The 18493-nt window shown below is 39.5% G+C and overlaps 1 protein-coding gene across 1 annotated transcript; it reads left to right on the top strand.

The window, feature by feature from the left end:
- Nucleotides 1-4558: 4558 nt before the first annotated feature.
- On the top strand, nt 4559-12607 carry LOC115784285 (growth hormone secretagogue receptor type 1-like). The gene is made up of 6 exons (XM_030735445.1): nt 4559-4682; nt 6420-6595; nt 7783-8271; nt 8332-8644; nt 11700-11789; nt 12411-12607. The coding sequence occupies exons 1-6, from the start codon at nt 4559-4561 to the stop codon at nt 12605-12607; spliced, it is 1389 nt and encodes a 462-aa protein (XP_030591305.1).
- Nucleotides 12608-18493: the final 5886 nt, after the last annotated feature.

Raw genomic sequence — 18493 nt, 5'->3', positions numbered from 1 at the left:
ATAGGGAGCAGGTGTGTTCAGTTTTGTAGTACAGCTCTCACACTCTCTCATACTGGTCACTGAAAGTTCCAACATGGCACCTCATGGCAAAGAACTGTCTGAGGATCTTAAAAGACGAATTGTTGCTCTACATGGAGACTGTTATATAAGCTGCACACAGACTACTTTTCATTGTGTCAAAGTATCATTTTGTCAGTGTTGTCCCATGAAAAGATATACTTAAATATATGCAGACATGTAAGGGGTGTACTCACTTTTGTGATACACTGTAGTTGGTTGTGCCAGCAGAAACCAGGGAGATTTAAAAGGCTGAAGAACCAGGTCTTTAGGTCAGGTCTTTAAATATGTGCCAAAAAAGGTGGCATTTATCCACAAAACTATTAGTGAAATAGAAGAAAAGCACCTTACTAAAACTAAAACTGAACAAAATCCAGCCTTACAGCAAGCTACAACCTCTTCTATCTACTACACAGGTGCGGTCCTCGGTCATTTGACCCAGTGTTTTGTGAAGTTTTGGACTTTTCATGTTTTGTTTATTTAAATGTTCTATTCGATTCCTGGTTTGATTCATGTGTATGGTTGAGTCTTGTGTTTTTCCTTAGTGTATTTAGCCTTGTTCCTTTAGAGTTGAATTCTACCCTCCATGTTCCACCCTCTTGTGTGAAGTCTCCTGTGTTCACTCACACAGACCCACTCTCTATTTTTAAGATTAGGCTTAAAACTTTCCTTTATGATAAAGCTTATAGTTAGGGCTGGATCAGGTGACCCTGAACCATCCCTTAGTTATGCTAGTTATGCTTATACTTCACTCTGTATTTAATCATTAATTATTATTAATCTCTGTCTCTCTTCCACAGCATGTCTTTTGTCCTGTCTCTCTCCCCTCAGCCCCAACCGGTCTCAGCAGATGACTGCCCCTCCCTGAGCCTGGTTCTGCTGGAGGTTTCTTCCTGTTAAAAGGGAGTTTTTCCTTCACACTGTCGCCAAATGCTGCTCATAGGGGGTTGTTTTGATTGTTGGGTTTTCTCTGTATTATTGTAGGGTCTTTACCCACAATACAAAGTGCCTTGAGGCGACTGTTTGTTGTGATTTGGTGCTATATAAATAAAATTGAATTGAATTGAATTGAATTCATACATTTGTGTTTTCCCCAATTAGTTATCCCACTTCCTGCTTTATTTTGTTAATCGTGCTTTGCTTTTAGTTTTGCTTCCTTTGTCTCATCTGTGATTTAGTTCACCTGTGTGTAGGTCCCCCAGCTGTCTTCACTTAATTGCCTGCTGTGTGCTGTCTCCCTTTGTCTTGGATGAGAAGATGTAACAATACTTACATCGTCACAGCTGCACCTGGATGGACTCTGCAACCTGCACTGGTATGGGGGGGATCAAACCATAAACCACCAAAATAAAGAAATCTAATGTTCAAGGTAATCTTTGTTCCTGCTGCCATACTCTTGGATTATGGGTACCTATAATATAAACACTGTACATCCATAGGGGTGGCTGTGGCTTGGTTAGTAGAACAGGTCACCTACTAATCAGAAGGTTGGTGGTTCGATTCCCGGCTGCTCCAGGCTGCATGCCAAAGATACTGAACCACAAGTTGCTCTCTGACGCAAGCGTTGGAGTGTGAATGTGTGTGAATGTTAGATAATAAGCACTTAGCTTAGTTACACATGGAAGTGCGTGTATGAATGGGTGAATGCAAACATGCTCAATTAGAGTAGAAAGGCACTATATAAGAAGTAGTCCATTTACCATATGTTCATGAACAGAGTCAGAGACTACAGAAGACCACTCTTCAAATCTGCCTCACTGCCTTTGTGCCCCAGTCATTCACTGCTCAGGACCCAAACACAACACATTAATTACACTGATGACCAACCAAGGAAACGCAGGTGATCCACAGAAGCAAGACAGGAAAAACAATCAAAACACTGAGCTCAACAACAGAAACTCATTGTGTGATCAATAATCACACACCCCACAGCTAATGTTTGGGAACTGGGGATAGTGACAAGAGGAAAGGAGTGATCCTTTGCAATCAAAAGATCTCCCAGCAACAGAGAAAATATCCATCCTGGATTATTTACTGGGCAAAGCTGGTAACATCCCAGAAACTCTATCATATATCACCAATTAGTTAAAACATTTACATTTATATTGTAATTAAAAAGCTTAAAAATTCCAAAATGTAAAACAAAGCTAACATAATGTAAAGAAACAACTGCTGACTTTATGTTCAGAACATCTGTGTTTTGTGCTGAAGAGATATAAACTGAAATTGAACTAGAGCAGGGCTGTACTTTTGTGCACTACAAATAATACAAAAAGATAGTATGTTAATGTAACCAAGCAAGTCACTGAAAACATTTTTATTTACAATGGCAACCTGGGAAGAGGAAACCCTCTTGAAGAAATGGGGGTAGGGTTAAAAAAAGAAATATCTAAGTTAAAAATACAACAGCAGACATCTAAAAACAAACACACCAAAAAACCCACTGCTCCCTGGTGGCGAAATTTTTAGTTAAAATTTGTAGAGGGTGGTTACAAAAAGTCCTTTAAAGGGCATTATCAGCACTTCTAGATGGAGATGTACTTTAATTTCCTTCAGTTAATTTTGTGCTTATTTGATATAAAATTGCATTTTATTGACCTGCTTAAAGTTTTTGTGTATCAAGAAATGAACACATCATAGATGTTAGTTCAGTGTAAAATTACTGTGTGGCAGAAAACAATTATTTTTATTGATAAACCTGACAGCTATCAAAACAGCAGATTTCTGTTCTGCTGGCAGATGGCCCTGATCAATGATATGACTTCCTTTAAAACTCAATTATCTGTATAAGCTCCAAACGCTCATGAGACAGCTCCTTCCTTCTAGGAGTGTTTTTTTTTTTTGTTTTTTGCTGTAGGCAAAATCATGAATGAAGTCACCGAGCTCTGTCCACATGGGCATTTTTCCCCACATCTAATATGCTGACGACAAGAACCAACTGTTAACCCTCTGAGGTCTAAGGCATCATCAGTGGCAACCCCAACTCTAACCCTGACCCTAACTCTAACCCTATAAAATCATATGCATATCTCGATCTCGCAAGTCTTGCCAGTTACATAACAAAGAAAAGTTTTGGTAGTGTGCTGGTCTGGAGCATTCAGGTGTGTGTTAACACAATGCTACAGTCTTCCCAGGTAGAGAAATACAAATTCAGCAAATTCACATTAAGGTCAGACTGTGCAATGCTCAGAGAAACTGTAAAAAACCCAAGCAAAAGCTGATATGCTTTACCCATAATGTAAAGCATATTAGCACAGATCTCTCATATCAACCACCATGCACGGTGGTGGAGGGGGGATGATTTGGGTTTCTTTTACAGCCTCAGGACCTGAACACTTTGCAGTTGCTGAGTAAAGTACTCTGGAGTGAGATGGGAGGTCGTCTGTCCGACAGCTAAAGCTTGGCACAAATTGGGTTATGTGATCACACAATGATCCCGAGCACTCCAGCAAATCTAGAACAGAATGACAAAAAAAAAAAAATCAAGCTGAATCAACTTCTGTATTAAATCTGGTGCTTTACATTGGTGAACAATTGCTAGGGAGATGTAAACAAAATAGTAGGAGTTAGGTTGGGGACCACAGGTTTGTGTTAAATGAATATAAAGTAGTAAAAACTAGATTAAGAATTAAGATTAGATTAAAATGGGATTATTTCTTCCACCACTGCCTAACTGAAAAAAGCAGACATCATATCATGTTGGCAAACTTTAAGTGACATAGTGTAAAAGATGTATGTGGTGTACAGGGTGTTATAAGACATGTGTGATAGAGAGAGGTATAAGAAAGAGAGCGAGTCAAAGAGAGAGAGACAGCAGGTGTGTAAGTCACAGCCAAGGCAGACGAGATACATGAAGACACCGAGGCACATCTCAGTCAGTGAGTACATCATTTTACCTCAACTGCATGTGCTTGTTTGGATGTTCTCCATGTGGAAACACTAATATCCAGTTTTAGCTTTTTTTTCTTTTTTTTTTGAGATGTTGCAATAAAACAGTTTTTTTTTTTGTTTGTTTTTGATTTTTTTCATTGCTATAAAAACATTTTATATAGTAAATATTCTTAGGAAGGTTCAATAAAAGCTTTTATAAATAGACCATAACTGTATTAGTATTTAATATGTGTGCCCTGATGTGTGTGCATCTGTTTTCTTGATGTTTATGAAGACTGATTGTAACATTTGGAGCTAACTGTTGACGGGTGGGCAGATGACTTTCACCTTCAATTTAATTGTAAATTACACATGCAGCTGCTGGTGCTCACTTACATGACCAATGTTGTATCTTGTAAACACGTCTAAATGTGTTTTTTTCTTTTCGTCTAACTGGACAGTTCTTGCCCTCCCCTGATCACCCCCTTCAGCGTCGGCCCTTATCGAGCACCATAGGAAATCCATCAGCGTGCGTCACCTCTGCACCTTGCAACCTGAAGGACACGCTCCACTGCTTTCTCTGCTGTCACATTTCTTGTCGATGCCCACCCTCCCTTCCCTCATGGATATGATGGATGCAGACGTGGGCAGTGGCTGTGGAGAAAAAAACTGTGGCCTCACATCCGGCTTTCCGGAGGACTGCTCCAAACAGGAGTGCCACTGGGAGGAACCTATGTTTGGACTGATTGAATTAGGTGGGTAAAAACTGTAGTAAAAGTACTGATGCATGATGTCATAGAAATAAAAAACAGAAGCTACAATACATGCTTTTGTGAAAAAACAAGTTTTCATGACGCTTTTTGTCTGACTGAAGGAAACTGTGGTGTCTGTCTGTCTGTCTGTGCATGTGTAGAACAAATCAGGCAGAAACTCACATCAACTAATGACAGCAACACTGCACAACTTAAGATGACTGATTTCTGTGTGTGCTGCTGCTTCTGACTCAGTACTGAAGATTCATGCTATCTTAATCAAAAATTTTATTATTGACTAATTTACTGGAGTGTAGTTTAAACTAGAAAGGCACTAGAGAATAAACTGAGAACAGTGCCCTAGCTTGATTTTTTTTTCAAATAGTAATCACTTACTTTGCCCATACTCCACCACCCCAACGAGTTTCATGTCATACAAGCTGGCAAACCAAAAGGAGTTAAAAACATAACTCTGGTAGAGAGATAACAGTGAGTGGAAGCAGTTTTACTGCAAAGTTGGAAATGTCAATAATACAGGTTTATCCAGTACAGCCCCATATGTATTGGATTTTGGAATCTGCCCGAGAAACGGAGGGACACTGCACCCTTAACACTGGCTGTTTTTCTTTTTTCTTTTAATACAGTCAGTGATAAGGACACTAGGTTAAAAAAAACAAAAAGACTTTTCAGAGGCTTTTCCATGTGATTGACAAGTTGCTAGCCTATGAGCATACCACATTCCCAGGCAAATCCACCCCTCGCTCTCCAAGTCCAGTCTTAAAACATCGAGTTGGCAGTGGTGGAAACACTAACTTCAGGCTTCACAGTAGGATATCAGTAACCAGTGGTCGACCTCAATCTTGGTTTTGTACATGTTTTATATACAGTCCATGACACTCATAGGGTAGCAACTTGTCAATCACAAGGTTGGTCAGCCCAAAAGAATACCCTTCTTTTCCGTCCTTTTTTACTCTAACTGAAACTAACCAAGCATCATGTTGTATTAAATAAAAGTTGGTAATTGAGACCATAAACTTATGAGGAAAGTGTTTAATGAGGTTACAGATCAAGTGAGCAGGAATGTTATTTCTCACACTTTTATTTTTTAGACCTTTTTAGACCATTTTTTAGACCTGGAAACACTGACAGTATAAAAGATAAATGTAGCCACCATAATATCACCGATTGGTTTTTGAAGTCGTTAGCCAATGTCCAGAAATTTACAAAATAAACTTAATGTTTTGTTTAATACGACCAAAATTGAGTGACTGAGCTCGTAAACTGAGCAGGAAAGCATTTACCGAGGTTAAGTCTGAGGGCTGTTTTTCCACAGACTTTTTGCAGCTGCGGGTACCGCCCTCTGTTGGCTATTAAAAAGAATGCAGGTTTAAGGCACTACCACGTCGTTCAGTGTTCAGATCTGGAAGTGTCCATCTTTTATGCTAACTCTGCCTCAAAAGCAAGTCCATCTTTTATATACAGTCTATGGCTTGTATTAAGCTAAGCTAACCAGCTTCTGACTATAGGTTCAATAGAAATATATACAATGTATAATATTGTATTATCAGGCTTTTGGGAAGAGAAATCTGTGAGATGTTACGTGTTAAATACATTAGTTAACGTATTAGTGACACAACGTGATTTTCATTTTCCATTCTTGGCAAATAATGTCTACACTTCTGAAATATCTCAAATTTAGATCAGATTCAGATGATAACATATGATTATTTTTTCTTGTAGTGTGCGTGACTGTGATTTACATCCCACTGATGTTATTTGGCCTCCTGGGAAACATACTAACAATTTTGGTGGTTTGGCTGCGTCCACATATGAGAACCTCCACCTACCTCTACCTGAGCAGCATGGCTGTGAGTGATCTGCTGATACTCCTGCTGCTGCCTCTGGATTTATATAAGGTATATACTGACACAGTGCACCTTTTTTTTTTTAATGCATGCATGTTGTGGCACTGGGCAATCAGATCATGATCTTAGTTTAGCTCAAGGTTGAGTCACAGAAAATCACTCCATTGGGTGAACAAAGCAGGCATAATGGATTTGCTTCCTGTTGGTGTTTACTAGCAATGGTTTAAAGATGTTATTGCTGCCTTCCCCTCGGGGGGGACCTCTGCCTCTAAATTAAGTTTTGTTACATACAAAGCTTGTGTCACACTCAGAGTAATCTTAAATCACTCTTCCATCATAGCACAATCACTTTAAGTGTGTGGATAAATAACAAATAATATTTGTTGTTGTGTGTAAACAATTTAATCAACAATTCTTTATTTCTCAGCTTGTGATCAAATGAATGTAAATCACTTCAGTATTAGTCCTGTCAACCTTAGTTTTTAGTCACCAAACTGGTGACTAAAAACTAACATTGAGTTAAATGATAAAGGGTCGAGACGATGATGGCAGTATATAGTATTACATTGGCAGATGCTCATATTAAACATTCAGGCTCGTGTATGTACAGACTTAAAGACGGCTTCAGACTGCTCTAAACACTTGATTTCAGACAGTTTCTTTATACTCTTGGCTCTGTATGATGTCATAGAGAGCAGATATCCTTGAAATGGTCTGACGCATTCAGCGAGCCGTTCAAACCTGTTTGTGAGTGGCAGCCAATCAAATGAGCTAAAGCGATTTATTTCAGACAGGGGAAGATCTTGAGACTGCACCAATGCTCAGTATGAGATAAATAAGGATCACTGTGAACTTTATGCTTATTTAAAAAGGGGCAGTGCACATTAATTAACATGAATCCTTAAATTATTTTTGTGTATATATACCAGATTTAGCCATACAGGCTAATTTTCATCCACAGACCCTGGCAGGTTTTTTGAGTTGTACAAAGTTACTCTCACAAAGTACAGTTCAATGATGAAACTATCCAGCTAAAATGATCATAATTTTTCATTGCATTATTTTCAGCCATTTTCCTTGTAATAAAGTTGTTTTCAGAATGTTAATTTAAACTAAGCAGATGAGCTAAATGCAAATTCTGGCTTGTCCACACACTTTTGCTTATGGCAATCCTTTACAGGTTAACAAAAGGTCTAAAATGTAATCAGAGGAAAAAATAATTGTTCTGTGTCTCTAAGCTCTGGAGGCCCAGACCCTGGCCCTTAGGAGACCTTGCCTGTAAGCTGACTATGTTCCTCTCAGAGTGCTGCACCTTCTGCACCATCCTCCACATCACCTTTCTCTCCCTGGAGAGGTACCTGGCAGTCTGCTGGCCGATCACAGCCAAGACATTAGTGACACGGCGCAGAACGCGGACTATCATCGGCTGCCTCTGGCTGGGTGCAGCTGTGAGTGCTGCGCCAGTGCTGGTCATGGTTGGAGTGGAGGAAGTCGGAGGAGAGGAGCTCGGACTCATCCAATGGAAGGAAGATGGAGGGTGGACCGGCAGGGAAAGAGATCAGGGAGGTTTTATGATAGGTGGAGGAGAAAAAGAAAGTGGACACATGATGATGTTGGATGCAAGATTAGAGGAAGCAAAGTGGGGTGAAAAAGAGACAAAGGGTTGGGGGGAAAGAGTAGGTGAACTGAAATGGATTGGAGAAGAAGTGGAGGGCAAAATTGGAGAAGTAGATAATAGGCCACAAGAAGATAAAAGTGAAATGAAACATGAAAAACACACAGTTGAGGATGGGAGGGAGGGAGAAGGAAACATGGGATTTGAGGGAGAGCAGCAAAACAAAAAGGAAGACGAAGGAGGAGGAAAGGATGGCGGCACCGATGAAGCTCGTGGAGTAGAAACTGACAAGAGAGAGTGCCGCTGTACACATTTCGCCATCTCCTCTGGTCTGTTGTCGGCCATGATGATTCTGTCCAACTTGTACTTCCTGGTACCCCTCTGCATCCTGGGACTGGTGTATAGTCTGATTGGACGCACACTGTGGCTCCGCCCAAAAAGCAGTCGTCGAGACCAGAGTCACCGGAACACTGTCAAAATGCTGGGTGAGGAAACACACACACACACACACACACACACACACACACACACACACACACACACACACACACACACACACACACACACGTCATAACACATAAACTAAGTCACAGATACTAGAATGATAGCTTAAAACTTTAAACACTGGATCAACAACTAAACACAGAGCATAAACCAAGACTCAAACAGATTAACGAAGCAGCCAAAAGAAGATTCCAGAATGAAAAACATCAAACTCAAGTAATGAAACCAGCGACCATGACACAAAAGGTGCAGAGGGAGAGTGGCACCAGCTGCAGGCAGGGCTGAGGCAGGAGGAGAGGGCTCATTTGTATTTTCATAGGTCTGTGCAAAATAAATGAGGGAATAAGCAGTGCTACAAAAATAAAGAGCCAACCCTCATTTCTTTATATTTGGCTCGGAAAAGGGAAAATAGATGCAGTGATTTATTGAAACCTGTCATTTTATTCTCCAATGTTTTGGAAGCTATTTGTCTGCTTTTTGCAATATTTGTACTGTGCAGAAAAAAGTGTGTAACTAAAAACAGATAAACACATTAGTAGAAAATTATTCAAAATGAACTTTTTGCTCTACTAATAAATAATTTGAAAAAAACCCCAAAGCTTTAGACTGACTTTAAAATATGATGAGGACATCTTAGATATATATATCGCACATTTACAACAACATCAGTATCAGACACAAATCCTGAATAAAGTTGGTAAGGTTATAGCTAAATATTAAATTCAATGGATCAAACTAACTTGGAGGGAGCAGCTTTATTATATGATTAGCATGCGAACACTGGCCTCATCACTTAGAGTTAGGTATGTAACAATGTTTTAAACCTATCCTGTTTTACTCGAGAAAATCTTTATCCCAATGAAAGCTCTACTTATTGTTATACACAACCTTAATTTACTGCTGGAGTAATAGAGGGCGCTCTTGCTGTGCAACTAAAACAAGTAGTTTACAGATATATGCCTCAGCTAATTGGATAAGTGGAAGAGGATGGATGGATGGATGGATGGATGGATGATGGGAGGTTTGGTACATGATATCATATCATACCATACAAATTTAATTATTTAACCCACTTTTAAAAATCTGGAGAAGGCATTCAACCATGTCCCTCGGAGTATCCTGTGGGAGCATGGGAGTGCTGTTGGAGTATGGGGTGTCTGGCCCATTGTCATGTGCCATTTGGTCCCCATACAACCATAGCGCAATCTCACTATGGTTGTAAATTAGACTCATTTTCAGAGGGTGCTGTACTTTGCCAGGGCTACCCTTTGTCACCTATGTTCACAATTGTTGGATAGTGACTGAAAGAATAAGTTTGCAGACACAAGCAGCAGAAATGAATTTCTTTCGAAGGGTGGCTGGGCTCTCCCTTAGAGATACAGTGAGGATCTCGGTCATTTGGGAGGGGCTCAGATTAGAGGTGGTATTTCTCCACATCGAAAGGAACCAGTTGAGGTGGTTCAGCTGTCTAGCTAGAAGGCCTCCCTGGGTGAAGTGTTTTGGGCACGTCCTACCCAGGACTTACTGGCGAGATTATATTTCTTGGCTGGCTTTGGAACTACACCGTTGTTCTTCCAGATAAACTGAACTACATGGCTGAGTGAAGGAAATTTGGGCGCTTCTGCTTAAGCTGCTGCCCCTGTGACCAGCAGCAGAAAATGGATGGACGGATTTTTTTTGGTTTGTTAAGCCACTTAATGCTGACCCATAAATCAATCAAGCTTAAAAAGGGCACCTAACTCATGGGATGAATCAGTGTGATTCTACTCAAAACAGACAACTTAGCAAAGAGCCAATTTTAAAATGTATCTGTAGGCACTTTGTTACTAGCAGACTGCCACAAAAACACATAATTTGTTCCAATTTTCTTTAGTTTAATCTGTTAATCTATTAAAAATGCCAATGATAACACCGTCTGGGGGGGACAAAGAGGTTGATTCCCAAAGATTTATTAGCTGTAAACTTGGCATATCTTGACATGGTGTGCAGTGTGTTCAAGTCAAAAGAAGAAGTGGAAGGCCTAAAACAACTATCTATAGCAGATGAACAGTATCTGAGAGTCATATCTTTAAGAAACAGATAAAAATACAGCAAAGACCTGACACAGGACCTCTGAGATTCATCTAGCTCTTCAGCTGATCCATCTACTGTTCACTGAAGCCTTATCAGAAATGTTCTCAGTGGAAGGGTGGCTGTCTAGAAGCCATTCCTAAGGAAGGGAGACAGGGAAAAAAGGCTGAGGTATGCAAAATTACACAAGAACTGGACTGAAAATCAGTGGTAACAGGTCTGATGGAGTGATGAATCCAAATTTGAAATTTTTGGTTCAAATTGTAACCAATATGCATGGAGAAGGTCACGAGAGTGGTGCCACAGTGAGTGTCTGCAGCTTTGTCATGGTGTGGGGCTGCATTTCAGCCAGTGGTACTGGAGATCTTGACAAACCTGATGGAATTATGAACACAGAAAAGTACCATCAGATTTTGATCCACCATACAGTACCATCTGAAAAGCATGTGATGGATAAAGCTTAACTTTTCAGCATGAAAATGATCCCAAACACATGGCCAATGCAGTAAAAGCATACCTGGATAGAAAAACACACAGTGGAACACTATCAGTCATGGATTGGCCTCCCCAGAGCCCAGACTTCAACATTATTGAAGCATCCAAAGAAGAGCTTTGAATGTCCTTCAAGAAGCCTGGAGAACTATTCCCCAAGACTGCTTAAAGAAATGACCAGAAAGCTGCCTCAGAGAGTTCAGACTGTATTGAAGAATAACTTTGGTCACACCAAATATTGACTTTCAAGTTTGTACATGTAACTATATTTACATGTGCTTGCACACATTTCAATAAATTGCTGCACCCATTTCCCATATTCCTGACAAAATATAAAGAAATGAGGGGTGGCTCTAGACTTTTCCATGGGACAGTATGTGCTGTGATTGGCCAGGATTGATCTGAAACTTTGGTGGTTCTGACTTAATGTTGTTCTCTTTTTTCTCCCCTCTTTCTGTTCTCCCCATGCTGCAGGAGTGATAGTCTTGGCGTTTGTCTTATGCTGGCTGCCCTTCCATGTTGGACGGACTATATTTTCTCTTTCTCTGGGTGCTGGAACCGAGAGACAGGAAACATACCTGGAAAATAACTCCCAGTCAGACACTACCACACATCCTGATATCAGCATGGAAAGCAGAGATGTCAACATACATGCCATTACTAAACTGCCTAGCCACTCAGACTCAGACATGAACTTCTCTGAGACCTTATCCAAGGCTGGAAAAATGCCTGCACACACTCTCACAGAGAGAGATGAAAGATTCTGTGACATCTGTGCCAAGACCAAAGTGAAAATAGCCACACACACTTATGATATGGGTACAGACAAACACTTGCACTCTCATATGATGTCACACACAAAAGGGAAACATGAAAAGACAGACAAAAGCACACATAACGCACACACACAAAATCAGAATGTTTCAGTCCATGCTGTAAATATGCAACTAGAATTCAGTGACAACAGAAACATACACCAGCAAAGCAGCACCAACACAAATACACAAAGCATGCAAAGTAAGACGCCAATTACCATAAAGTCACAAAATGACACACCTAAAAATGCACCTCCCATCCCCACAATTGAATATTCTGCAGCATCTACGGAGACGTACAATGACCACACATACAATGACACACACTTCAGTAACACATACTCGCCCCCGGATACACACTTGTACTTTTTATACTATCTGTCTCAGTATTTTAATCTTGTGTCCTCCGTGCTCTTCTACCTCAGTGCCGCTGTCAATCCTTTATTGTACAACCTAATGTCTGCCAGATACAGACACGCTGTGCACAGCCTCATACACACACAATCCCACACACAGGCTCGTCGCCTGCAAACACTCACGGTGCACCACTCCACAACCACTTTGTGATGGCAAAAAAAAAAAAAAAAAAGAAAAATTGCATACACAGAAATGGATGCACACACTGCAAGCAAAAAAGAGGGAACAATCAATTGAACCTTGATTTCTTTTAATTACAAAGTGGTACTGTAAAAATCTACAACCATGTAAATCAGAATACTGACATCCATTAGTATAAAACAAGTTTTAGGTATAGATAAGAAAAAGATAGATTAATGAGTTAACTGATGTTATGAAGATTTCCACTTTTAAAAAAAAACATAAGAAAATCTTAATGATTGCTTGACTATTGTTCCCATCGAGCACCGGACCTGATTTTAATGTTGTGGTGATGTCATAGATCTCCAACTCATTATAGACCACTTCTAGCACAAGCAGTTCAATTCTTCATGTAATTTATGTATAAGCAAACCATTCTCAACTGAACTTCATATACTGGGTATTTCATGAATATGTGGAATAGGCTATAAAATAATGCTTAGGCTAAAACACATTCCAGTTTTAGTTTAAGCATTATTACATGGCCTCTTTGTTTCTCTTTCACGCGCACACACAATCTATGCACAATGAAAAAATATAAAATCTTTTACTAATTTGTCTAAAAGTGAGCTATGTTAATTTGGTGAGCCTTTGGGCTGGATGAGAGTTTTCATATTCAGAATCTGTCCAGCTAACTATGGCCAAGGTCCTTATATTTTGACTCAGAAGACATCATGGAACACCTCCAGGCACTTATTTGGGCTTTTTTTTTTTTTTTTGTAAGTAAAGCGTTTTTTGGAAGGGGGGCTTATTTACAAGGGGTTTACCACAGGAGCTGGATCCACATATTTGATTAAGCACAGACTTTTGGTTTAGGCTGCCTAAACCCTAACCCTAATCTTAGATGGGTCACCAGTGACCTGGTGGATGTTAAAAGGTTAAAACCCAATTTTCCTTGGAACATTTATTGCTACTGTAACACCATCTTTGCTGTTGTGGAATAATCAACAATAGTTCAATTTAGGTATATTTTAGGGTCATGTCTCTCTTTCAATATCTCTGTTAGACTAATCAATTAATAATGATAGGTTTTCACCTCCTTTTTTCTGCCATCAGTAATAATTATATTTGACTGTTTCCATTTGCTGTAAAAAGACTTACGTCCATTTTTATTAAATGTAATAAACATGTCAATGTAATTTATGTTCCTCCACTTGTAAATTAAATTCCTGTCATTGTGTGTCACATGATGAGTTTATTTGCTTATTTGGTGAGACTGTGGACTACATAGTACCTAATGATTCATATATAAACAATGCATGCACTATATTGTCTCAGTGGCAGAATAGTTCATTCAAGAACTGAAGTGGCAATAAGAAGTTACAAGTCTGAGATACCACCCACCATGTGTGCATGTGTTTTTGTTGCTAATGTTTGTCTTTGAAACAAATATAACCTGGTTTTAGGCTAAACTAGCCTCTGTGGATCTTAAATGATCCACTGTGGCTCATTTAAACCCACGGTGGGCAATTAATTTTCCCAAAGGGCCTCTGGGACTGTTATTGGTACCAATAAGCTGAACTCAATTCTGCTTTGACATCACCTTTATCTATTTATAAAACTGCTACTGGTAAAATATGGAGTGATGAAAATGTGAAACAGGCATTGTAAAAATGCCAACATGTTATCACTATTATATCAACATTCCCCAAAGCTATTGTGAATAAAATGTGCATGTTTTTGTTGGAGGTGGAAATGCAAAAGACAGTGGAGAGGTGATCATCACAGATCTGGATTTGCTAAACTTCATCACTGAGAGCATTTGTTCGCATATTAAAGTAGAGCTAAAGAGAGCCAACAGCAGCGTCTTCTTATGTATGGAATGTTCTCCTCTTTGAGAGAAGAATAAAAATCCAGCAGTGATCCTGACTTGAGATGCTCTGACAGTAGTCAGGACTTCAGCTCTCGACCAGAGCCAAAGAGAAAAACTGAAAATTATCCACTTCATTTTTAAACTGAAGCTCCAGATTTCTTGCAATGTTGTCAATCTGTCTTTGTAGATTCTCAAATGCTTCTTTTTTTTCTCAGGGCTCATTGGTGCAGCAGAGTTGATAGGCCCCCATTAGAGAACGGCTCACTGTTATTCTGTGATTTTGTGGGAAATCACAAAGCTGGTCTTGACTGCTCCATCCCTTGATATGTACAGCTTGATGTCCTTGTTATTTTTGCAGTTTTGCTAACAAAAGTTCAGATGTCAAATCATACTTAGTCCAGGTCTTGTTAAAAGCTCTAGATTCTGCACCAGTCTTTGTTTTTTGAATGTGAGCTGACATCTTGTGACATTTGGGGATAGCAAACTCCGATCTCTCAGAAATGTTTGTTCCAAGGTATCTACAGTGAAGCTGCATTCAGTTGCACACAAGTCAGGACATGAATTTTAAAAAAAATGGTTGCCTTCAAAATAAAAGCACCAAAGCTGTATTGTGATTTCCCACAAAATTGCAAAAAAACTCAACTCTTTGATGGGGAGTTTATCAAAGAGTGCTTTGTAGCTGAAATGGGACAAACTGTGTGATGGATACTTATTGATGTTTGAACAGTCAAAGGGCCGCATGTGGCCCCATATAGCATTTATTTGCTATTCCTATTGCGTTGGTCTACAAAGCCTAATATCTAATAGCATTTTCACACACACACACACACACACACACACACACACACACACACACACACACACACACACACACACACACACACACACACACACACACACACACACACACACACACACACGGAAGAAGGCTATCATGTTGATTCATGTAGTTTCATAGAGCCTGATGTGTTTTTATGTAATATATATGACGTTTCATTTACTGCAGTGTCAGATACTGATATAAATGCCTTTGTTTGATTCACAGTTGAGGGTTTTCGCCCTCATGAAGGAGGTTATGCTTTCTCCCATGCTAGTCAATCTGCCAGCAGGAATGGATTTCTTGAAGTTTGGTGGACAGACTGGCCTTGGGCTAAGGGACAATTGATTTGATTATATCAATAATCCTGGCCATTTCTGCTATGAGATCAGGTCTTTTTTTAGAACCATGTGAGAAAGAAATTGTCTTGATTCTCAATCATATGTGCATGAAAAAATTTACAATATTATTATCACACTGGATTGACAGTGAAGCTGTTATCATGTAAAATGTATGACTGTCATTACTGTGCATTAATGATACAAGTTACATAAAAACCTGCTAATTGATTTGCATTGTCTCATGTCATCTGGTAAAAGGTGCTCTTCAAAATATATGCATAAATAAACTTACATTTTATTTATATAGCACCTCTCAAGACAAATATCACAAAGTGCCTCACAACATATCGGCAGAGCAAAACAGTTGAAAAAAAAGAGAGATAACCAAATGCAAGTCTAAAAAGGTGAGTCTTTAGCTGTTTTTAAAAGACACCACCAAATCCACAGTTCTCAAGCTCAAAGGGAGAGAGTTCCAGAGTCGGGGAGCCACTGTCGTAAATGCTCTGTTTTCTTTAGTTTTCAGCCTTGTATGACTTAAAACCAGCAGGCCCTGATCACATGACCTCAGAGACCTCATGGGGATGTATGGATGTAAGAGTTCACTGATGCAAGCTGGTGCTTGTCCATGAATAGCTCTAAAAGTCGTAACCAGAATCTTAAACTCTGAATTTAATGGGAGCCAGTGCAGCTGGATCAGCAACAGTGTGACATGAGAGTACTTGAAGACTTAGCCAGAAGCCTCGCAGCAGTATTCTGAACAACCTGGAGACGCTCCAAGGAGATTTTGCTCAGACAAGGAAACAATGCGTTACAGTAATCCAAACGTGATGAAATAAATGCATGAATAACAATCTCAAGTTCAGAGCACAATGGATCTTAATTTAGCAATATTCCTTAAATGGTAAAAACAAGAGTGAAGAAGAGATTTAACATGAACATCAATAAAGCACAGTCAAGCGTTACCCCAAGGTACCTAATGAAAGATTTGGCAAATGTGGTAAGGGGACCAAGCGTTTCCATTATCCTAGGCACAAATCTGTCAGGGGCACAAACAAGGACCTCAGTTTTTTCTTCACTAATTTGGAGAAAGTTATCATCCATCCAACTTTTGATAGAAACATGTTCAGGCTTAAAACAGACATACAACTGAACATCATCAGCATAGCAGTGATAAGATATGCCCTCAAAGGTGCTCAGGATATGCTGTAAAGCGAGCACATATTAACAAAAACAATAAGGGCTCCAAAAGAGAACTTTGTGGCACACCACAGGCAAGAGAAGTGGAATAGGACCTGAAAAGAATCGTTCAGATAGATATGGCGTGAACTACTCTAAAGCAGACCCAGTAATTCAGCCTATCAAGCAACTATGCCTATCAAGCGTCCATATGTTTAACCACCTGACTACCAAACTGCAGCATTAAAATAATATATGATTACAAACTATAGAGCTAGTGACCATTTTGAGACTCAAGCTAGAAAACTAACTGGACAACTGAGATATTCTCACAATATTTAGAGACATTTTCCAAAATGTGGAGTTCTTTAAAAGGTAGAGGGAAGTTATATGGGGGACATTAAAGAACAGTCATGTTTTGGGAATCTTTAAGGGAGTGTTCAGATAGGACCTTGCTGTTGAGTCCCTACGCTACTCTCTAACAACATTTGCAGAACCTTTTGTCATGTGTAGTGGAAAGTGTGAACCCTAACTACAGACTTTATTTTTTCAAAGTAAAAGTCTAACAAGCAGCAAAAAAAGAAAAATCCATAAATACAAATGCTGAAGAACAAGGAAGACTCACAGGGGGGAAAAAAATGATCCAAGCAGTACAGCCCAACAAGGGGCTAATGCAAACTGAGGGTTATATACACTGAGGTAATTAGGGAATAGGAAAAAAGTTGGGAAAAGAAAAAGCTGAAACTAATCACAGTAGACAAAGAAGTAAAACTAAATACAAAGCACAAGCAGAAAGGGAACCAAAATAAAACACATACCGAATATTGCGGACCATAAGGCGCACCGCATGATAAGGCGCACTGCCGATTTTTGAGAAAATTTAAGGATTTTAAGTGTGCCTTATAGTGCAAAAAGTACGGTACACACAAAGAACATCTCCCATACAGCCCTTTCGGATGGGTAGAGGGGGCCAGGATGGAGGGACGAGAGCCAAAACATTAGTGAGCAAAACAAGTCCAAAAGCAAAAACCACAGTACAGGAAAAACAAAACCTAGGAAAAGTAAAGGCTGCTCATCTGGGCATGCAGTCTCCTTGGGATAGGGCTGTTCAGCAGGACACAGTCTCGGGTTCAGTTGGCTCTGGACAGGTTCAGATTCCTCTGGCTCATCCTGAGGGAACAATTTAAAGTCTCTGAGCTGGCCAGGGCAAAGACAGGCATAGGGGGCCGGTATGCTACACTCACAACAAGTTTCAAGTCATGTCTCATCATAACTTACACTGGCAGTCTACTCATATCTTGTGTGATATATGATGTGTGTGCTGAGTGCATGGTGAGAATAGCTGAATGTGACTTCTTTAAAGTCATGATTGCAAATGTGGCTGTAATAGCCATGCTCCACCACTAGATGATGGTGTGTTTCAAGGTTTGGCCCTCTGTGACTCACTGTGCTTTTATAATGACGATTAGCCAATAAAAAGAGTTTTAAACATATTCAAATACTCATGAGTGTTAATGAGTGAAACATATTCACAGCTTTTAATTAGGTCAGCTCTCTTAACCCTTAACATTGCACTGCAATATTATTTTATTATAACATTTGTTAAGAAAGCACAGTGGGCAAAATAATTATTTTATCTAATTTTTATGGCAGTTTCATTTTAATGGACAGACAGAAAATCAAACAGAAATCCAGAAAAAACACATCAC

This window comes from Archocentrus centrarchus, chromosome 8 (assembly GCF_007364275.1).
Source record: "Archocentrus centrarchus isolate MPI-CPG fArcCen1 chromosome 8, fArcCen1, whole genome shotgun sequence".
NCBI lineage: Eukaryota > Metazoa > Chordata > Actinopteri > Cichliformes > Cichlidae > Archocentrus > Archocentrus centrarchus.
The sequence above is the reverse complement of the archived record's forward strand: the minus strand, read 5'-3'. Positions and strand labels throughout refer to the sequence as shown.